General features: G+C 38.4%; 1 protein-coding gene across 1 annotated transcript in view; it reads left to right on the plus strand.

Annotated features, from left to right (window-relative positions):
• Positions 1 to 24,429, plus strand: part of PCSK5 (proprotein convertase subtilisin/kexin type 5) — a 593,358-nt gene that overhangs the window by 470,122 nt on the left and 98,807 nt on the right. The window contains exons 21-24 of the mRNA XM_044678618.1: positions 1,023 to 1,125; positions 11,703 to 11,839; positions 19,850 to 20,053; positions 21,841 to 21,909. Coding sequence (XP_044534553.1) covers positions 1,023 to 1,125; positions 11,703 to 11,839; positions 19,850 to 20,053; positions 21,841 to 21,909 — 513 coding nt within the window. The remainder of the gene's footprint in view (positions 1 to 1,022; positions 1,126 to 11,702; positions 11,840 to 19,849; positions 20,054 to 21,840; positions 21,910 to 24,429) is intronic.

Here is a 24,429-nt window from a genome sequence, read left to right on the forward strand (position 1 = left end):
AGAGAGAGAGAGAGAGGGAGAGAGAGAGAGAGAGAGAGAGAGAGAGAGAGAGAGAGAGAGAGAGAGAGAGAGAGAGAGAGGTTAATTCCAAAAGCATAGTTTCTGAAGATTTGTGATTTCCATTTGAAGAGATAAACAATAGAATTTCTCCAAAATAAGAAAAGGAATCTCTTGGTTCAGGCTACCCTGTTCAGACCATGTAGAGAAGAGCATAGATTTTAAGGAAATGAGAATAAGCATGAGATCATTCTATATCACAACCTTGAATGAAGTTTTGTTATGTTGGTTGTTGTTTTTTTTTTTTTTTTTGCTTTTCCACCTCTAAACTTCCCTCTGTAGCGAGTGGATAAGGCCACAAGAAATTGATAAGACTCTGGTTGCTTCTGTCAGGAGGCTTCATATAGTACTGCTGGTGTTTTCTTAACAAAAGATAAACTTTTAAAAATTAAGTCAGGGATTCTTTGGCCATCTCAATGCTGCTTCTTTTTCAGGGTGAGAGATAGCTCACATCTGCCAAGTGGCAGCCTAGTCTTGACTCCCAGCCTTATCCAATCCACAGAGTCTTTTGTTCATGTTGGGCATGTTCTGGGATGGGTCTTTGCTTGGCACTTTGCCTCAGCCCAGATCACGGTTGAAGCCCCGTTGGGACAACAGGTCTTCACCTTTAACACATGAGTCGGTGGGAGGTCAAGGAAGGGGTCCATTTGGGAAGTCCCTTTGGCCTTTCCTGACTTTTAAAATCTGTAATACATACAGAGCAGATCCAAAAATATGTCATTGCCTCATAACTTTCTAAGGGTCCAACTCTGAGGGCTCCTGGGAGAGGAGAAGTTGTTGTTGTAAGGTCAGAATTTAGAATTGGCAGCTTGAGGAGTTCAGGGTCTCTCTAGAGTGTCTCCATTTTTTCTTTCTTATGCAAGCAGCCACTATGAGGTCTGGCTGCCCTCAGAATGACAAGGCAGTCCGAAGGCATGCCTATGTTGGGCTGAAGTAAACAACTGGGTTTTTTTTTTGTTTCCTAGGGGAGTACATTGATGACTTGGGCCACTGCCTCCGCTGTGAAGCCTCTTGTTCCACATGCCGGGGTCCAACTCAAGAGAACTGCACTAGCTGCCCCATGACAAGGTAATTGTAATAATAATTATTATCTCTTATTTAATGCTTTAAGGTTTGCAAAATGCCTTACATAAATTATTTCATTTTTATCCTCCCAACAGTCCTGTGAGGTAGGTAGGTACTTTTAGTTATTCCCATCACACAGATGAGGAAACTGAGACTCAGAGACATTAAATAACTCATCTATTGTGTGACAGCAGCTATTCTTCATTAGGTTGACCCTTAGGAGATTCCCAGGAGAGAAAAAAATGCTGCCACCATTTTAGTAGTCCTTATCTGCTAGTTTTCACATTGGTCATAAGACTAAATGCATAGCTTTTCCAGTTATCAATCAGGCCATTTTGGCCAGAATCTGTTAGTTCTTTAAGAAAAATTCAATTTAGCAAACATATATTGAAAACATATTATGTGCAAAAACTTTTAACAGGTTGTAGGAGATGCAAAGATGGGAAAAAAGATACTTCTTTTCTCCCTCAAGGACCTCACAGCCTAAAGAGGGATATCCATATACTGATGATCTTATAACTATATCAGTTTAGGGACTCTCTCCAGTAATATAGATTTTAGCCCCTCTGTTCTTTCCCAGTATGTGTAATTCTTGTGGATAGAAACACTTTAATCAAAGTCAGGAAGACTTGGGTTCAATCTGTCTCAAAGACTTACTGCTTGTGAGACCCTGGGAAAGTCACATAACCTCTCTGGGCCTCAGTTTCCTAATTTATAAAATGAGGTAGTTTAATTTCATGACATAAAAGGTCCTTTCCTGCCCTAACTCTATTATCTAAAGTCACAAATATTTCATGAAGCACTTACCCATCCCTGTGGAGGTCTATGTCTCATGTTTAATATTTTGTAGGTAGCAATATCTCCTGGCAAGTATATGTCTGTTGGCAATTAACACTTTTTTAAAAAAAAATTTCATTTATATATTTTGTTTTTACATCACTTACATTTTCCCAGTGCCCTTCCTTCCCTCCCTCCTTTCTTTTAAATCTTTTTTTTTTTAACCCTTGTAATTCGGTGTATTGTCTCATAGGTGGAAGATTGGTAAGGGTGGGCAATGGGGGTCAAGTGACTTGCCCAGGGTCACACAGCTGGGAAGTGGCTGAGGCCGGGTTTGAACCTAGGACCTCCTGTCTCTAGGCCTGACTCTCACTCCACTGAGCTACCCAGCTGCCCCCCTCCTTTCTTTTAAAGTGGAAAATTCTTTGATTAACTGTGATAGATTTAGCAATTATTGACACCGCAATGATCAAGGACAATTCTGAGGGATTTAAATAGACAATCTGGAGGGCAGCTGGATGGCTCAATGGACTAAGAGCCAGAACTAGAGACAGGAGGTCCTTGGGTTCAAATCTGGCCTCAGACACTTCCTAGCTGTGTGACCCTGGGCAAGTCACTTAACCCCCATTGCCTAACCCTTACCATTGTTCTGCCCTGGAACAAATACACGATATTGATTCTAATACAGAAGGTAAGGGTTTAAAAAATAAATAAATGAACAATATGAAAAATTTTTTAAATTCTTTAAAGGTTTTTTTTAAATAGAATAAAAAGGAAAATTCTTACTACATGAACACCCCTTTTCTGGTATGTCATTCATGTCTTTTATAATATCTTTTGCACCAGTTTTCACATCTGTAACATTTGAGTCATCATTGATAACATAATCTAACCTATAATGCACCTTTCTATCACCATGTGGTTTACTTATAATTTTACACTGAGATTTGTAATGTTATGGCAATATACTGAGAAAATATTGGTAATAAGGAGAAGGACTTTTATGGCAGTGAGAAAATAAGCAAGTATAACGGTTTTCGGACTTATTTCCTGATGGTAGAGAGTGGGTATTGTGGGTTTTTAAAAATTGTACCCCGGGGACTACATCCCCCAGCATTCCCTACTCTTCCCAGGGTTCCCTTTTCTGACATCCTGGCCTGGGTTTATGCTTAAATAGGCGGATCCCACACCAGGAGAGGGTAGTTGGATTGTTGTTGGTAGAAGTGGTTGTTGGTGTTTTTGCCAGGGCTTGAGGAGGCAGGCTGCTCCGGCTCTGGTCTCTCCTAGCACCCCTTTCTCTTGCCTTACCCCTTTTCCCTCTTCAACAGTATAAGGTGGCATAGACATCACTATACAGGGTTTTTTGAGTCTCCTCACGGATCATGAGACCTCAGGAAGAAGATGCTTTGCAGCCAAGTTCTGCACCTTAATGCCCTCCCTCTGGAGATTCACTATTCTTTTTGGGGAGAGGAGCAGAAGGGAAGGAAGGAAGGGATTATTCACACTGTCCATCCAAACTAGAATTCCCAGGAGCCCATGTTGCTATACACCAGAATCTTTCACACCCCACAGGGAAATCAGTCAGAATACCCAATTACATAGGGAAGATCAATACATGGTCTGGACAAAGAACGCTCAGAATATTTGAGAAGGGAAGAATCACTTTTTTAATGAGGGTTAAGAAAGAAAGGCTTAATGGGGAAAGCGACACCTCACAGGGGCTTTAATGGAAGGGAAGTGTCTCAGCAAACAGATAAAAAGGGAGTGAGTATATTCTAGGCATACGTCAAAGTCCGGAGGCAGGATGATATGGGGAGCTTAAAAATGATTATTGACATTGTTCCCTAGGTTGGATCCATGTTATAAAGGGCCTTAATTGCCTAGTTAAGGTGTTTGTATTTTATTCTTTAGGCAATGGGGAGCCACTGTCAATGGGGAGCAGAGCAATGACATGAAAAGGTCTATGTCTTAGGAAGTTTATGTAGACACATACCCAGTGGGGAAATAGACAATGTTTTGGATATACTGGAAGTGGGGAGACCTATTAGATCTATTTAAAATACAGTCATCTTCCCATCCTGCCCTTATCTGCCATTTGTCTTTCTAAGGTTTTGATGACCCTGAGTCAACTCTGAATTCCAATGGAAGTAGGGAGGAAGCTAGGGAGCTGCTGCTGGATGAGGAAGGGGGCTGGCCCGTGGTTCAAGGACACATGGAGGCCAGACCTGAGCAGACAAATAGAAGACAGACACAATGGCTAGATGGGCAAAGTGTGGCAAAGATCTCCTTTCTCTGGACTGAAGGTCTGCTGCCTGGGTGGTCTTTCTACTTGTCAGTTCTTCTGCTTTCATTTGGAAGATTTTTTTTTCCTGGTAGAGTGGGAGGCTGTGGAGTACCAAGCAGAGGGCCAAGACAGGGAGAAAGAACAAGAGTACTATACAGTGAAGTTACCATAGTTAACTTTAAAAGTTAAAAATTAAAGCAAGAACTGTCCATGGTTTCAGGCATCCACTGGGAATCTTGGAATCTATCCCCTTTGAATAATGGGACACTATTGTACAATTCTGTATAATAATGTACAGAATACTTTATAACTACTATAATATTGGTAATGTCTTACTGTGTTGAATCAATTAAACTTCATTATGTATATATGTACAAAAAATCATATTGCAATATGAAAATGGTTTTGAATAATGATACATGTATAACCCAGTGGAACTGCTTGTCAGCTCCAAGAGGGGGAAGGGAAGACCATGGAAAAATCTTCTAAATAAATAAATGTTTTTTTAATCATGTTACATAAGGAAGCAGCAGGTGTTCGCTATATCCATGGTTTCAGCCATCCATGGTAGGTCTTAGAATGTATACCCTGTAGACACGTATGGACTCTAATCATGTTGTAGTGCTTAACTAAGGAGAAGAGATGGAAATGGTGGCAAAAGATTCCATGGAGAGAGAATAGATATCATAACTAATCAGAAGTGAGGAAGGGTACAAAGGCAAGGACAACTTGAAAGATTTGATCCTGGGGGACTGGGATGAGAGGCCAACTATAGAAATAGGAACTTTGGGAAGAGGGAGGTGTTTTAGAGGAAGATGATGCTTCTTGATGTCAGAATCTTGATCATATCAAGGAATGATGTGTTTAAGCAACCTAGATCCCTCTTCTCTCCTTTAACTTTAAACACCTCTAAAAGGTTATGAGGACCATAGATTTAGAGTTAAAAAAGACTATGGAGAGGTCATCTTATCCATCTTATCCATCTTTATTTTCCAGATGAGGAAACTAAAAGCTCAGAGAGTTTAAATGATTTGTGCAGTTTCAAAGAGTTAGAATCAAAGGCATGATTTGAACCTAGATTTTCTTTACTAAAGGGCAAATGAGTAATCTGTCCACTACACCATGAAGACTTCATCTTTTGATCCTCCGAATCTATTTTAAAGGAGATAACAGAAATGAAATACCTATTTTAAATCTCCTTACTCTAGCAATAGAGTAGTCTTTTCACTTTGGCAGAAAACAAATAGGATCTCTTTCTAATCGTCAAAATAACTAAGAGGCCCTGGGTCTTCTGCTACTCTTATGAACTAACTCTGCCATTGCGATGGGGTAACCTTGAATCAAGAAAGTTGCCTTACAATGAATGGGGAAATGTACTCTGGCCTCTAACATCTGCACCTTTCCCTTGGCCCTTTCACTGGCCACTGATTTCCTGGAAGTCTTTGCAAAACAACCAAAATGAAAACAAAAGCCCTTTTTAAAAATATTGGAAAGACAAAGGAGACAGCTTATTAGTGTATTGGGTGCTCTCTCCTCTGAAGGCTTTTCTTTCCTTTTTTTAAATCCTTACTTTCTGTCTTAGAATTAATACTAACTATCCGTTTTAAGGACTAGGTGATTGAAGTTAAGTAACTTACCCAGGGTCACACAGTCAGGAAATACCTAATATCAGATTTGAACCCAGGACCTCCCATCTTCAAGCCTGACTCTCACCTCTGAAGGTTTTTCTGACATGGTGAATTTTGGATCAAGGAAATTTCAAACCTAGGATAAAGTACTACAAACTGTGTATGCTCTGAAAATGGCACAGAACATACCCAATGGTGTGGATATTGAGAGTGAGGAGTTTAATTTCACTTTGCCATCTAGTAGTTTCATCTGTTAACCCTTGCTAACTAGGTACTAAGCTTTGTTGTTTCTTTGCTGTTGAAGGACTGACTGCAAGTTCCATCAGTACTCCCTAAATGTAGTACCCTAGGGAAAAGCCACTATCAACCCTCCCTAGTTAAAACTCTATTGAAGAGAGTCGACTAATTAAAAAGCATTTAAAAACTACCTTCACTCTTATTTAAATCCAAAAAATGTCTTGGTCCACTTCAGTGGACTTCTGGGAACTAGATTTTTTTTTTCCTGGTTTTGATTCTGTTAGAACATTTAAGTACCGAGAAATTACATTAAGGACTATTGTGAATGGCTTTAATTAGAGGAAAGCAACAAAGGAAAACAGAAGATATAATAACTCCATCCTGAGATCATCTGTTCCAGCACATATCAAACACACCACAGAGTGGAACGTCACCCTAGGGGTTTCTGGTATATTTACCCCCGACACTGAGGACAGTGCCTCTGCCCAGCTGTTTAAGGTCTCAACTCTGACTTTTCCTCTGCTCTGTGTGATTTCAATTAGACCTGGCTGCAATTTGGTAACAAGAAGGTCAATCTGAAATTTGGTGGTGGTAAAGTTCTTAGCTTTCCTGATTTGCAGTGAGTAAACTTGGCCTGGGGCCATTGTGATCTGAGTGGGGCAGCTAGCTGCCAAAGAACCTACAACTGAATCTGAGCAAAATTGGGTAGTCAAAAGTGGAGAGAGGGACAAAAGCTCACTGATCCCTCTGTAGAATAGTGTAGAATAAAGGAATCAAACAACCTAGGTTCAGATTCTGACTCTGCAAAATACCACCTATGGGACCTTGACATAAAAAGAATATTCCTCAGTCTCCTTGGGAGTCCAAAAAGAGGCATCCAGCCTCTTCTTCTCAGAAAGATTTTGTGCTCTCCCTGCAACTAGAAGCAGCTCTAAATGTGACTCTTCCAATAGTTGTCAGGCAATTTAACAAGGTAAAGAGACAGAGACAAGCACATAGACGAAGACATTAAAGAGACAGAAATTGAAATAGAAACAGAGACAGAGAGCAAGAGAGATCTAAACAGAAACAAGAAACATTGAGACAAAGAAAGATCAAGAGAGACAAAGATATTGAGACAGAGACCAAGAGAGACAGAGACAAGAAACTTTGAGACAAAGACAGATCAAGAGAGAGACAAGAGACATTGAGACAGAGACAAAGAGAAACAGAGATATTGATAAAGAGACCAAGAGACAGAGAGACAGAGAGCTACTAATCCAGAGGCTCCTTTTTTTTTTCTTTTTAGCAGAACTTTTTATCTACTACTGGACCACTAGCTTTTACTTTGGTTTTATGTTTTTCACACCAAGGCTGAGATTTATTTTACTATTTTATTCTTGCTCTCACTCTCTCTTCTGTGCTTTTTATTTTCTGTTAAAAACATTACAAAGCTATTCCGATTTAGGAAAAGTTCAAGACCCATAAAAAAGCAAGCAGTTCTTCTCTTCTACAAAAATGATCCATTTCCATTGGGAGTCCCACCTTCCTCCTTTTCAGGATAGCTCTAAAAGGTGTCTTAAACTGAAGACATTCATGAATAGCCCTGTCACAAAAGAGAGAGGCCCAAATTGGAGATAAATGATTTTTTTTCAGCTAGAATTCTCTTTGGTGCCTCTAAAGGATAAAATGATGATATGTTTTATATATTCTCTTCCACCTTCCACTTTCCCCAACCTGAATTTGGCAGGAAAGAGAGCACATTGGAAGAATACAACCTCCCTTCTTCTTTTTTCATATTAAATTCCATTTCATGTGGGCTTCAGTTTGAAAACCTTTAAAGCTCTTCTCCAGATCTACCACCACCACCACCTCATAGTGAGGACACTTCATTTATTTTTTTCTTTAAACAAAAATCAAATCCTTCTTTGATAAATCTTCCCATGCTCAAAAGCCACAGCAAGTTTGGAACTGAGCTTTTCCTCATTGGCTTGAATTATCAATCTGGCAAGGGAGGGATGCTTTCCCTTTGTAGGCCTAGTGAGGTTGATAAGATAATTTGCCTTTTTTTGGGTGTGGAGACTAAGTGATGACATGGACAGCCAGATGTTTGTGCGTGTGCCCCTGGCGGAGTCTACAAAGTCAGCAGCTGAACTGAAGTATTGCTGGCTGTAATAAGGGACAGTGTAGAAAAAACCTGTGACTCAGTCCAAGCAATATTGAGTAGTCAAAAGTGGGGAGAGGGATAAAAGCTCACTGGTCCCTCTATAGAATAGTGCAGAATAAAGAAATCAAAGAACTTGGGTTCAGAATCTAGCGGTGCAAATTACTATCTATGGGACCTTGACAAGTTATCAGCTTCTCTAAGTCTCCTAAAAAGAAGTTTTTATGGTCTCTATAATTCCTCATACTTCTAAATATAGGATCCTTCTCTTTGGAATAAGTTTATACTCAGGATTGGGGTACATAAGTATTCTCTGGCATCTTCCATTGCATTCTGAGCCATCGCTAGTCATCTTGACTTTTGTCTTGCTAAAGGACTTCAACGATTCCAAGAGAGTGAGGCTGAGGACTTTGTGCAGCTCTGCCTCACTTAAATCCAATTCACACAAGATAAGACGTTATGCCCTGATGTCAATGGTCTACTTCAGTCAGACAAACAATAATAAGAATTCTCCTCGGATAGAACATAAGCTCCTTAAAGTTAAATTTATTTTTGTCTTTGTATTTCCAATAATGAGTAGAATACCTGGCATATAGTAGGAGCTTAATTAATACTGGTTGATTGATTCTTTGAGACTTGGTCTACCTCTTCCGATTCATCTCAGGTCATAAAAACTAATACATTCTCCCTTGCACTCTCTTGCCATACATAGACAAGTTTTTCTTAATGTAGAGCTTACTCTTAAGCTTCAGGGATTGTGAAGTTGGTTCCAATTAGTACTACCAAGGAATCAAACAGCCGCTTCTTCAATCAAACAGTATCATCCTTCTGAGGCCAGAGACCCTACCCCACATCCCTAGCTCTAGAATGGGAAGTAGGAAGAAGTGTCTTCTTCTTCTTCTTCCCATACCCACTAGAGTCCTACTACAAGTAAGCTGGTGAGGATTTGATTTCTAAAAAAGGAATTAGAAATAATAGTGAATACTGTTGCCTCTCCTTTGTCTCAAACCTGGCATTTCATTGAACAGCTTGTATTGAAATGACAGAATCACAGAATGTCAGAGCTTGAAGGGACCTTTGAGAGCTACTAATACAACTCCCTCATTTTACAAAAACTTACCCAAAGTCATATGAGTAAATATAGGTTGAATATGAGTAAATTAAAGGTTAAAAAAGCAACTCAAAGAGCATCTAAACCAGGAAGCATTAAACTAAGAATCATTTTTACATTTAAATTTACATTTAAAAACTATTATTGGCTTGAGGCTCTTTCAACAAGGATCATCATAGCATCATATATTTAGACCCGGAAAGGTTCTCAGAAGTCAAATCTAGCCCCTTAATTTTATATGTGAAGAGACTGAGGCATAAAAAAAGTGACTGGCTCAGGGTCTTACAGCTAGTAGGTATCTGAGGTGAAATCTGAACCCAACTCTTTCTAAGTCCACATCAAATGACCAATTCATTGGACCACACTACCACTCACTAATTCATGTTTCCTCTGAGAAACAGGGCTTTGGACTTAAAGTTCAGTAAACTGCCAATTTCTTTTCCATCTTAAGGGATACAGTTTTCAGAAATAATGTTTATGAGGTGTTCCTATAACCAACAAGGACCATTTAAGAGTAATTAGAAAAGCTTTTCAGAACTAATGCATGGGGAAAAGGAGATGGGTCCTCTGATATTCCCTAAGAAAAGTATACAACCTGTGCTAGCAGCTTTCTCCTGACCCAAAAGACCCAAGGACAATTTATGGATCCCTCAATTCTCTGGATCATTACTCCTATCATGAGAGCTTCAACATATGACAATCCCTCAGGAGGAGACTCCAGCTCCCCTTATAAGTACAAGGACTCACAAAGCTCAAAACATAAACAGTTTTATACACAAATAATTTGAAACACCCTGGGTACTCCTATATCTTTCTGTTATTAGAGCATTTTCCCCACCTTGTTGCATCTTTTCATGGCTCTTCTTGATCTGTCCAATAATGATGGAATGAGTGAAAAACATTGATCAAATACTCTATGCCGAGCTATTATAAATCCTGGGGATATAAATAAAAAAGCAAAATAATTCATACCCTCAAAAAGTTCAAATAATAGTATGGGAATGTTGGCTAAGGTGTTTTGGTTTGGGAAATCCCTTATTATCAGGGATGATGATAAATCAATCAGTTGACACTCTCTGCCAGAAACAATGATATTATTGATTTGAAATATTCAGAGAGCAAGAGGTTAAGAGTGGGGAATGGGAATAAGGAAGTGGCAGTGCTAAAGTGGCAGCAGAATAGAAGACAGTCAAATGACTGCTTTTTAGTGGTTTTCATCTCCCATCCCTCTTAGCTGGCATTGCTGGTTGCCCTCCTCGTTTGCTAGTTCCCTTCTCCTCTGGGAGATGGCAGTCATCTAGTTTCTTGTACTATTTTCCATAGCCCTTCCTGCCTATTTATTCTCAACTCTCCTATCTGCTCCAGGTTCCATCTTATGCCCGTGATTGTCTGGTAGTTCCACTCTCTTCCAGCGGATGACAGTCACCTTGCTTCTTGTTTCTTCATAGTCCCTTCTTGCTCCTTAGCTCTCCAATCCAACCCTGGTTCCATCTTGTGTCCTCCATTGTTTGGCAGGTCATTCTCCTCCAACAGATGGCACTTGTTAACTTCTGCCACTCCGCTAACAGTGGCCCACAAAGGGATTAGTAAAAGAGTGTTTTTACAGTTCAAGAAGACATGCCTTGATTATTCTTAAGTTAATTTTTTTATATGATGCCTACAAATCCAGACACCACAAAGAGACCTGGGAGTGAGTGGTGGGGGGTAGGAAGGGGAGTTCCGGTAATTTCTTCTTTTTGTATTGTACAAATAAATTTATCTTTTTAACCCCTGGTGAGTTTGTGATGGCATATTAACGCTTTGCTTCCCCTCTTTCCCAGGATCTGGGTGGTGCATTTCCTTCTCACATCATTCTTTCTCTCTGGGCCTTAAGGTCCTGGACAGCATCCCTACTTCCTCTTCAATTATTCCTCTATCCTCATCTTCCCCAAAGGCAGCTGAGTCATGTTAATCAAATTACTCAGGGCTACTCTCTTCATTCTTTTTTAAATCTTACCTTCTATCTTGGTATCAATTCTAAGACAGAAGAGCAATAAGGGCTCGGCAATAGGAGTTAAATTATTTGCCCAGGTTCCCAAAGCTAGGAAGTATCTGAGGCCAGATTTAAACCCTGTCTCTCAGCCTTATGCTACCTACCTGCCCCTCAGGGCTGCTTTCTGAGATATCTAGAAAAGAGGGAGAGAGGATGATATAAGGGGATAAATGAGGCAACAACTCAAAGTATAGGCTCCACTAGTAGTGAATCAGTAGTGCCATCTTTGTGGGTAGAATCATAAAACAAAAAAGGACTGTGTTGGGAAAAAAAACATAAACCTAGCTTTATTTTAGTACCCTGTCATCAAAGAACTCTTCCTGTATGAGTTCTGTAATTCTTGTGTTTTCTTCTTCCTGCTGTCCTAGGTTTTTGGACAATGGCCACTGTGTCCTGACCTGTCCCTCAGGGAAATTTGAATTTCAGAGCCAATGCCATCCATGTCACCACTCTTGCCAAGAATGCCAAGGAAGTGAGCCCTCCAACTGTACCTCTTGTGGCACAGGTAAGGATAGCTGGTAGTAGCTTATTCTCTGTTGTCTCAATTTCTTCCCTCAACTATTACCACTAAGCTTTATTCATGAGCTTTATTCAGGGCTGAGTCTGGACAGCCACGTATTAATGTCCTTCAGCACTTAGGAGAAGTATTACTTAGTGGGTAGAAGCTAGGCTACAAGTCAGAAATGAGTGAATAAAGGTGTTTCAGAATATATTCTGTGTGCTGGAGTCTGTGCTAAGTCCTGGAAATACAAATACAAAAGAAAGAGTCCCTGATCTCAAAAAGACCTTTATTTGAGAAATAATACATGAAGGGGAGCTACTAAAAGGTGTGAACATTAGTTAACAGTAAGGTTAAATGTGTCCTGGCAAGGGCTAGGCAATTGGAGTTAAATGACTTGCCCGGGACCACATAGCTAGTAAGTGTCTAAGGCCAAATTTGAAATGAAAAGGAATACAAATCTTCCTGATTTCAGATCTGGCACTCTATCTATTGTACCACCTAGCCTCTATAAACGTTGCCTAATTTTAACTAAATTAAGTGTTTACTATGTGCAGAATGTTATCCTAGGAATTGAGGGTTCAAAAACGCTTAGAAGACACAGTCTTATTCTTGCCTTCATAGAGTTTATACTTGAATAGGAACCTAGGACATACACATGAATAACTATAATATCAGTAATACATAAATGGAGGCAACTAGGAAGCACAGTGGAAAGATCCCAGGTCTAGAGTCAAGAGATTCTGGATTCAAGTCTGGCCTCAGACATGTTATAGCTATGGGAACTTGTGCAAGTCACTTAACCCCCATTGCCTAGCCCTTTCTACTCTTCTGCCTTAAAACCAATACACAGTATTGATTCTAAGACAGAAGGCAAGGGTTTGTTTGTTTGTTTGTTTTTAATGTAGAACTATTATTTTCAAACCATACCCAATTCACAATGAATTTAGAATAGCTTCCCAAAAATCAGCCCAATTTTTCCATATCCTCCACTCCTAAACTAGAGAAAAGGCATGAAGAAACTGCAAAGAGATGTTTTGTGGTGAATCCCTTCCTTCCCTACACATGAGCAGAGGGCACTGGAGTTAGCTGTACAAGGATACCCTCAAGTCAACTATATAATTCATGTTTTGAAAATAATGATGATAATTAGGAAAAATTGAATGGAGCGGGAGGAAGAATTAGTTGCCATTGTGGTTCACAGATGGTGATTATTGACAATGCCCCTCATCTGGCAGCTTCCTAGTTTATCTAGTTATTCTTGCTCCCTAGGTACTAAACTTAGTTTATTTCTAGAGTTGAAAAAGTGCTTGTTTAGAATTTGGGTGCCCTCTCAATTTTGATGTTCTAGGGCAAAGTCCCTGTTTACCTTGCCCAACGTATGACTCTGGGAGTCCTTTGTCCCTTCTCTACAAACTTTAGGGGTGGACTCTAATTCCCTTTTTCGTTGTTGTTGATACCCTTAACCTTCCATCTTAGAATCAATACTGTGTATTGGTTCCAAGGCAGAAGAGTGATAAGGGCTAGGCAATGGGGATTAAGTGACTTGCCCAGAGTCACACAAATAGGAAGTGTCTGAGGTCAAATTTGAACCCAGGACCTCCCATCTCTAGGCCTGACTCTCATTCCACTTAGCCACCTAGATGCTTCCCCATAAACTCTTCCAGACTATGTCTTGTGGATCTCAGCCTTAAACTCCAAGCCCTCAATAAGGCTAGAGAAGCCACTTTTAAAACAGTCTGCAAATTTCACAGAGCCAGATGAGGAGGAGAATTGGGGGGGGGGGATAACAGATAGATGACTACCTCTTAGAAGTTGCTAGAGAGGAAATGGAAAAGGTGTGGAAGCTTTGCTCTCCCCTCCATGATTACCAGGCATGCCACCAGCCCACAGGGGAACAGCAGAGGAGAAGAGGTATAAACCAGGTGACATTTGAAAACATGGTTTTCTCCCCCTCTGGGGAAAGCACACATACACTGTAGGCTGTTTGAGCTTCAGCAAAAGTCTTTTTCAACTTTGTATGAAATAGAGGATGAAGGCTAAAAAAATGTTCCCCTTTGGCTCACTGAACACAAAGATAAATTCAGCCAGTCACAAAGTAGGTAATATGTTCCACTGTCCCATCGCTCAGCTTTACAAATCTTATTTTTCTTATAGTGAGTTATTCACATTAAAGACAGCTGGAGATAGATGTGGGAAGCAGGTGAAGTTTAGCCTTTGAGGGTCCCCAGGCTCCCACTTCTCTGTCCTTCATTCTCTTGTAGTTCTCTTTCCTGTGACACCAGTCTTGGTGCTCTCACCAGGCTTTTCCCTAAGCAAAACTAACATCTGAGTGTGAATTTGCCAGAGTTTTGCCTCTTGGGAGAATCTGGACTTTAAAGCCTCTTCTCTAAGTTTGGAATGAAAGGCTTTGTCCTCAGAAACCACACCAAGTAGGCGGCTTCCTCTTCTGCCTACACCTAAGACTGGCCTTGATTCATTCCAGGGTTTTATGGGATTGCATCAATTTCAGTCCTATGGTCTTCTGGCAAGAAATGCCAAGATTTACAGCTGATATTTTAAACCTGTAGGCGAGCCTAATTATCATCTGTAACAAAGTGTGCTTAGATCACCATAAATAGAGTCAAGCCTTGACAGATGTCATAAACGAGCAGTGGTCTGTTACAGATGACTAAGGAAAGCAAGACCAATGTTTTCGTCATTAAATCAAGGGCAAAATGTCTTCATAACCTTCCTGAACAGGCTGAATATTTTAGATATCAACATCTTTCCAAACCGTTCCCTTTTCTTCTCTTTGGTAGAATCCAATGGGAGGACAATTGAAATGTTTTTGAATGAAGTTTCCCAAATATGTGTTTTGTACAGTAGCTCTTTCTGAAGAAGCTACTTAAAACTGCACTGAGACTTTGGGGATATTATACACCTAGTGCATAATGTCCCCAAAATCTTATGTATATAACATATCTATAATGTCCCCAAAGTCTCATATATAAAAAAATATACCTCAGACATGTATAATATATAATACCCCAAAAGTCTTATATCTATAAATATCTATAATATCCCCAGTCTTATATACATATCTATAATATCCCCAAAGTCTCATATATAATATATAATACCCCAAAAGTCTTATATCTATAAATATATATAACATCCCCAGTCTTATATACATAACATATATAATATATATATATCCCAAGTCTTATATATAATATGTAATACCCCAAAAGTCTTATATCTATAAATATATATAATATCCCCAGTCTTATATACATAACATATATATAATATCCCCAAAATCTCATATAATATATATATATCCCAAGTCTTATATATAATATGTAATACCCCAAAAGTCTTATAGCTATAAATATATATATATAATATCCCCAAAGTCTCATATATAATATATATCCCAAAAGTCTTATATAAAACATATATAATATCCCCAGTCTTGTATAATATCCCAAAAGTCTCAGTGCAATTTTAAGTAGCTTCTCCAGAATATGCACGTATACATACATATACATATAATATATATAATATTGGATTGATATGTAGATTGGATATTATATATCCATCTATACCTACAATCAGATCTACAATTTTATTGTAGAGGTAGTTTCCATTGAGGAATCCCCTATTACCAGTGCCTATTGGATGCCAATTCTATAATTTATAGTCATAGAGAAATACCCCTGTAGTCCTGAGAAATTGAATGATTGCCCATGGTTGCAGAGCTAGTACCAAAAGGATTACAGAATGACTACCACATTTTTTTTAAAATCCTTTCCTTCTCTTTTAGAATCAGTACTGTATATTGTTTCCAAGACAGAAAAGTGGAAAGGGCTAGCAATGGGGGGGAAGTGACTTGCCCAGGGACACCCAGCTGTCAAGAGGACTTCATAAAAATTAATTGTGACCCTAAACTCCCATCTGGCCCTTACTTTGTCACTCAGGGTTGGAAACCTAAACATCAAGGCAAGTGGATAGTATGCTAGACCTGGAAGTAGGAAGATCTAAGTTCAATCCTGCCTGACACTTACTAGCTATATAACCCTGGGGAAGTCACCTAATATGAGGCTCAGTTTCCTTTTCTGTAAAATAAGCATAACAATACCAATCAGCCCTAATAGTTGAAAGGCTCAACTAATTATGTAAAGTATTTTGCAAATTTTAAAGCACCACATATGCCATTATTAATCAATAATAATGCTTATAATTAGTAATAATTCAAAGTGAAAATGGTAGCAAAGGGCATTCATTCTAACTTATTTCTTGTTTGAAATTACACTCTAGGAACAATGATAAGTCATTTTGCTATACAGTAACTTTATATCTGATATGAAAACCCTTGAGGTTCGGGCCTCCTTTCATAGAAAGTCAAAGTTGAGGTCTGGCAGAGTCCAACAGGGGAATTAAATTCAAGGTGGATCACTTGCAATTAGCACCAGCATTGAACTGCCTTCTTTTCCTTGTAACTGAGAGGTAGCCTTGGATAGATGAGCTATTCCACTTTCCCTGTCTAGATTGCTTTATATATAAAGGAACCAGACTCTAAGATGTTTGGTTGGAGGACTTCTCCTTAAATACTCAATTTAGATTCAATTCCTTTGTCCAGAGGAAGGAGCCAGAAGACCTGAATTCTAATCTGATAAAGGATGAGTGAACTAGGACAGGTCAATTTAAAACGGAGATAATCCTACTTCTACTGCCAACCTGGCAGGATTTATGTGATGCTTTGCTGTAAAGAAGCCCATAGGGACCACTAGGTGGTTCAGTTGATAGAGAGCTGGCCTGGAGACTACCATGTTGCCCCTGGTTTCACCAATTGTCTTTATTTAAGTTCTTTTAATACTTATTTGCTAGACCTTCTATGATTAAGGCTTAAGATGTTTTAAAATCCTCTTTGAAATATATTCTTAACCCATTTAAAAAATTTATTATGTGTGATGAATCTGTGATCCTGCTGTACTTCCTATAAGTCTTCATGGAAGTAATATGATATTTCATAAAGCAATCTAGACTAGCCTATTCGGTAATTTTTTTTTAATTTGTGAACTCACAAAGAAGAGATCTTTCACATACACACATGAGGCACCCTTGGAAATATAGCTAGGGTCCAAGGGCGTATGTTGGATTTTTCCTTCTTGCTCCCTATGTAGGTTATGTATGTAAATAAATAATCCTAGAGTAGCTAGGTAGCACAGTGGGTAGAGTGCTAGGACTGGAGGTTCTGGGTTCAAATTTGACCTCAGACACTTCCTAGTGGTATGACCCTTGGCAAGTCACTTACTTCCCTGTCTCATCATCCTTGCTGCTCTTAGAAGTGGTACTAAGACAGAAGCTAAGAGCTTAAAAAAAAAAGAAAAAGAAAGGTAAGAGTAGAGCAGCTAGGTGGTTCAAAGGATTGAGAGCCAGGTGTAGAGATGGAAAGTCCTGGGTTCAAATCAGACCTCAGACACTTCCTAGCTGCATGACCCTGGACAAGTTATTTAACCCCCATTGCCTAGCTCTTACAACTCTTCTGCCTTGGAACCAATATGCAGTATTGATTCTAAGATGGGAGGTAAGGGTTTAAAACAATTAAAAAGATGGGGCACTTTTTCATTATGAATTGCAATTTCTGGATGACTCTCAAATCTGTGGATTGGTAGAGATAGTTCCTCTTATTAGGCTACTTTGCTCACATAATCCAGCTCCATTCAATTTTCCCTACTGGGTTTCATCAAAATTGTTGTTTATACATCAAATTCAGTTCACTGATGATATTAAAGCTAGGATTATAAATATGATCCTTTCAGTCACTGAGCAGCAACTGATAAGAACCTTTACCAAGTTCAAAATTGACTAGAGCAAAATAGAGCACAAGATGGTGCACCTGTTAAATTTTAATAAGAAACATGCTCATTTTTAAATTTTTAAACAATCGATTTTTTGAATATTTGTGGGATTTTTTTGTAATTTAATAATTTATTATATTGCAGAAGTTATTAAAGTTTAAATTGCACTAAAATTTTTGAGACACTATATGTACATTTAATCATATATGTATAACTTGAAGGTACATCATTTATAATATAAAAATCCTCCCATGAAACATATATTATATTCATAATACAACTTCAAAATACACGTATATTTAGTATATTTAATTATATATATGTTATATGAACAGCAAGGTGACTCATGGGTTAGTCAGGAAAACTCATCTTTGGTTCAAATCTGCTCTCAGAAACATCCTAGCTGTGTGACCCTGGGCAAGTCACTTATCCCTGTTTGTCTCAGTTTCCTCATCTGTAAAATGAGCCAGAGAAGGAAATGGCAAACTATTCCAGTATCTCTATCAAGAAAACCCCAAATTCGGTCATAAAGAATTGGGCACAATGAAACAACAACAATAGATGTGTTGTTTCCCTCCAAAAGAATATAAGCTTCTTAAGGACAGGAACTGTTTCAATTTTCCTCACTGCACTCCCAGTACCTGGACTAACACATGGCAAATGGTAGGTAAATAATAAATGCTTATTGGATGCTGAAATATAGCATTCTCACCACTATCCTATACAGGATCTCTTGGATGAGAATTACTACTACTGCTGCTGCTGCTGCTGCTGGTACTACTACTATTATTTCTATTACAACTACTACTCCTTTTTTATTACTAAGGCTGCTGCTGCTGTTGCTGCTACTACTACTACTACTATTAGTACTACTAGTACTAGTACTACTACTACTACTACTACTACTTTTTAATTACTACTACTGCTACTGCTGCTGCTCCTCCTCCTTTTTTACTATTTCTACTATTTTTTTACTATTTCTACTACAACTACTACTCCTTTTTAATTACTACTACTGCTACTGCTGCTGCTCCTCCTCCTTTTTTACTATTTCTACTACAACTACTACTCCTTTTTAATTACTACTACTACTGCTGCTACTACTCCTACTACTATTACTACTACTACTGCTGCTGCTACTACTACTATTTCTTCTACAACTACTACTCCTTTTTTATTACTATTACTGCTGCTGCTGCTGTTGCTACTACTACTATTTCTACTATAACTACTATTCCTTTTTTTATTACTCTTACTGTTGCTGCTGCTGCTACTACTACTACTCTTTTTTAATTACTACTACTACTGATGCTGCTGATGCTGCTACTATTACCAATACTACTGCTGCTGCTACTACTATTTCTACAACTACTACTCCTTTTTTTATTACTCTTACTGCTGCTCCTGCTGCTACTACTATTTCTACTACAATTACTATTTTTTATTACTACTGCTGCTGCTACTACTACTATTTCTACTACAACTGCTATTCCTTTTTTATTAATACTTCTGCTGCTACTACTATTTCTGCTGCAACTACTACCACTTTTTATTACTACTACTGCTGTTTCCATTGCTGCTGCTACAACTACTATTTCTCCTACAATTACTATTATTTTTATTACTACTACTGCTGCTGCTACTATTACTTTTACTACTATTACTGCTGCTATTGCTCCTGCTATTACTACTATTGCTGCTGTTGCTGCTACCACTTCTACTATAACTACCACTACTTCTACTATTACTGCTGCTGCTATTAATATTACTACTACTAAGTAGTAATAATAATAATAGCAGAGAGTTACAGAGTAGTTTACATTTTTCACAGTACTTTGGATATATAATAATCCTGTGAACTAACCACTATAGATATTATTCCATCCATTACACAAAAGAAGAAAACAAGACCCTATATAATTAAATGATTCACTCATAGTCACACAAATAAATGCTGGAGGCAGGATTAGAACTCAGGTCTCATTGTTCTTTCCATTATGGTACACCTACAGGTTTAAAAATGAGATGCCTGTTAAAGCAGGGTTTATTTTTATGATCTCCCAGGAGGAAAAGATCTTTTTTTTCTGATATGTTACAGAGGCTTTGTGACTATTTTCCCACCGTCTTTTTCTCTCCTCTGTCCCCCCTTTTCTTCTCTTCTGCCACTCAGACAAGCTTGGAAAGGAACGCTTCCTGTACATGGGTGAGTGTCGAGAAGGCTGCCCCAGTGGATACCACCATTCTGACAATACCTGCCTGCCCTGCCCTGAGAACTGTGCACTCTGCAGTAGCTCCTCTTACTGTATTCGATGTGTACAAGGATACTACATCTTACCCATGAACAACACCTGCCAGAAGTTAGAATGCAGAGAAGGTAAGCTAACTCCAGTGGGAGCCCTCTATCCTTGACCCAAGTGTTGATGCTTATCCTATGCTGAAATATGGTATTCCCTTCACTGTGTCATACAAGATCTCCTCAGGTGACTATGGGCCCCACTATACTTTGTTTCCTATGTATAAAATGAGGGTGATGGTCATCTCCTCTCATCTCCCATATCTCCTTTCCCATTTAGATACATATCTTTGATACTAGCTGTCAGGAAGCTTGGCTTCTATTCTTGAGGAGCATCTCTATGGAGAGAAACCAGTTCATTCATTCATTCTACAAGCATTTATTGAGAGCCCACTATAAGCTGGGGATACAGAGGCCAAAAAAAAATCGCATATATTGTCAAAGAGCTTTTAAATAATAACAGTTTGCATTTAGATAATCACTTTAAAGTTTCTAAAACTTTTTACATATATTATCTCACTTGATCTTTGAAATAGCTCTACAAGACAGTTTCCATTATTATCCCTATTTTATAGATGAGAAAACAAAGGATCAAAATCGTTAAGAGATTTACCTAATGTAAATATATATAGCAAGTGTCTGAGTCAGGATTTGCACCCAACTCCCCTCAACACCAAATCCAGCATGTTATCCATTAAACCATTCTGTCTCCATATTCTACCTCTCCTTATATTCTACCAAGTTTCACAAAACTCTATGAATTCCTCTATCAAGGTGCTAGTAGCTCACTTTAAAAAGTGAGGTTAACTTCATAAGAAAAGTGCTTCCCATAGTAACTAGTCATTTTGACACCTCCATATAAGCAGCAAGAAAAGTACCCTCAAATGAACTTTCTAATAAATATTCATTTGAGTAAAGGTGGGAATAAGCAAAAGGAGATTCTTCACACATTGAAACATAGAACTTCACTTAAAAAAAGGACTGCCATGCAGCCTTCTGGGGAGGTTATCATTGAGAAAGAGAGGAGGAGGGGAGGGGGAGAGACAGAGAGATTGAGAGAGAGAGAGAGAGAGTGAGAAATGGGGGGCTTGGAGGAGTTCTCCTGGGGTATAGCCACCCACCCTCTGGTAACTTGACCCTGTATCTTGCAGGAATTCCACCCTGCCATCTCTATGTTACATTTTCTATCCTAACTAATGCTATACAGTAATGTCAGTACCCTATAGATTTCAGCCTCCTATTACAAAGTCCTGGTCACCTGGTCAGATGTTTGTAACATCTCTAGATCTTCCTAATTTCTAGTTTATTCTATGTCCTAGGGAAAGTGGAACTCTAAAGTCTTTTTTTTTTTTTTAATTTTTAAAGTGATTTCTTTCCTTTGTAACTAAGACTTTTCAATTCAATGAATAATGACAATTTCTTCTGATGAAAGGCATTCTAGTAGGTAGAATGATTAAGGCAGAGGGTTTTTTTTCATGTGTTTGAGGATTTAAAGCAAATAAAAAGGTTTTTGTTCAAAGGGATAGATAAAACTCTTCATTTCCATGCTAAGTTCTTTTGCATTCCCCAATGGCATGACTATTTTTTAAAAATGTCTACCAACCAGTTTTTAAGTCCAGTTGTCTTGTATAAGTCCAAACATCTCCACCCCCCCCCATTTTATTCAATCCAGCTGATCTAATCTACTAAATTAATATAAGGAAGTAAAAAGGGAGTAACATATACATCTTGGAAAGGGGTTATCAACTTCTTAATTACTTAGCTGATTGCTAAAAAAGAAATTACTTAACAATAGATTTTCCAAGCAATTAGTGTCCTTCCACTTGATTAAAAATGAGTTTGGTGCTCTCAATTCATTCACTGTCTAGGGGAAGTGAAAGATCCAGACTATGAAGACTGCATGCCTTGTGAAGAAGGATGTCTGGGCTGCAGCTTGGGTATGTCACATTCTTACACTGTCTTCTTCTCTTTGTCTGTGACTTGGCTCCATATTTATTCTTTCCAGAGCCAATGGAGGAAAACATGAGTATTTTATAGTGTTACAGAGCTTTTTAACTTTTTAGAGATCTATCTGTAGAGAGGTCTTTCTGAATATCATTCAGTTCAGTTCAATTCAATAAAACCTTTTCTTTTTTTAAAACCCTAACCTTCTGCCTTAGAAATAATATTTGAGTATTGGTTCCAAGACAGAAAATGAGTAAAGGTTAGTCAATTGGGGTTAAGTGAATTGCTCAGGGTCACACAACTAGGAAGAATATGAAGTCAGATTTGAACCCAAGTCCTCTCAACTCCAGGCCTGGCACTATATCCATTGACTCAACAAGCTGCCCTTCAATATATACTTTTGAAGGTCCACAATATATTATGTGGGTCCCAGGGAATTTTGTTAAGTTATTTTTCAGTCATGTCCAATTCTTTGTGATCCCATTTGGGATTTTCTTGGCAAAGACACTGTAGGGGTTTACCATTTCCTTCTCCAGCTCATTTTACAAATTAAGAAACTGAGGCAAACAAGGTGAGGTGAACTTGCCCAGGGGCCAGTCTGCTAGTAAGTGTCTGAGATCAGATTTGAACTCTTGAAGTTGAGTCTTCCTAACTTCAGGCCCAACCCTGTACCTACTGCTCCACCAAGCTCTCTGATCCTAGGGAAAAAACTGAACATAAACCCTGCCTAGAAGGTTCTTTCATTCTGTTGGAGGAGGGACAGTGTAGAAATACAATGAGCCTCCAAATAAGCACTTACAAAGCCATTTCAACTGGGAGAGAGTATCAACAGCTGCTGAGATCAGAAAAGGTCTTGAGTAGCCCTTAACTTGTGCTTTGAGGTTAGTTGGGAATTCTACCCAGGGGTAAGGGAGCAGGGACTCTCTTCCTGGGCCCAAGTCAGTAATGCCAAGAAATAAATTTAACAGACAAAGAGGGAGAGGAGGAATAACAAGGTGGCTGAGTTTAGACAGTAATGAACAAGGAAATGAACTCAGGCAAAGCAGCCCCAAATCACTTGCATTCATGAAGCACACTTGGACTAGAAACAATATAAAAATGTCAAAGATAAAGCTCAAGGGGGGGAGAGATTGGGGATTTTCCTTGATAAAACCTTCCCTGAGGCTCAGATTCTTAGAAATCCTCCAATGCAAGCAGCACAATGATATCTGTGAAGTTAAAACTCTATTATGAAGGCGGAGTACCTGTTATGCTTCAAGAGAATTGTCGAATTCAAATTAATGCTTTTTTCCCCTCCCTTCCTCTAGAGAAGAAAAAAAAAGTACTTTTTAATACTCAACACAGTTTTGTCAGTCAATAGGTTCAGAAACCAAAGCAAACACCAAAGAGACTGCCATGTTTAGTGACCAGACCTTGGTGTCAATTTAGGCCAAGGTTGGACATCTCTTGTGATTTGAATCTTGGACCCTTTGCATCAGAAGAATGAAGCATCCACAATTTATTTGGGGGAACTTTCAGCAAGAAATCAATGGTTTCCCAGGGGGGGAGGGCAGAGTCCCCAAATGATTTGGGGGGGGGTCAGGGGGGAGGTAGGAAAGATACCACACTCACTATAATCCACAGGGAACATGAATCCCCAGGCATATAGGCTAGTTTGTTGCTGGCCTTCACACTGCAAGAGGACCCAAACGACATGGAGAATAACACCAGTATTAGACCCACTAGAAACGTTAATTTAGCATTTGGAATTCTACATGTGATCAGTTAACCTTGTACAGTGAACACTAGTAAGACATATACTAGAGGAATTGAATCCTATCAATCTTTAAAAAATTATATCATGGGGGTCAGCTGGGTGGCTCAGTGGATTGAGAGCCAGGCCCAGAGACAGGAGGTCCTGGGTTCAAATCTGGCCTCAGACACTTCCCAGCTTTGTGACCCTGGACAAGTCACCTAACTCCCATTTCCTAGCCCTTACCACTCTTCTGCCTTGGAACCAATACACAATATTGACTCCAAGATGGAAGGTATGGGTTGTTGTTTTTTTTAATTATATCATGAACTTATCAAATATATGTAACAAATATGCAAATAACAAAAAAGAGATTTGTATATAAAATGGAAGATTACAATATAATAGCTTGAGTTTTTAAGCATATAAAATATATATTAGTATATATAAGATATGGTTAAGTTTTTTAAATGTATAAGATATATAAGTATATGTATAAGATATATGTTATTAAGATTATGTTATTAAGTATATAAGATATATGTATGTATAATATATCTTTAAGTTTTAAGTATTTAAGATATATGTCTATATATATATAATGTAATTATAATATAGTTAAGTTTTTAAGTACATAAGATATAAGTACATATGATAAATAGTATACATAATATATACTTACATTTTAAATATATAAGATACACATATAAGATATGTATATAGTATATGTTTTTACTATATATAAGATATATATAAGATATAGGCATATATAATATATCGT

This window comes from Gracilinanus agilis, chromosome 1 (assembly GCF_016433145.1).
Source record: "Gracilinanus agilis isolate LMUSP501 chromosome 1, AgileGrace, whole genome shotgun sequence".
Lineage (NCBI taxonomy): Eukaryota > Metazoa > Chordata > Mammalia > Didelphimorphia > Didelphidae > Gracilinanus > Gracilinanus agilis.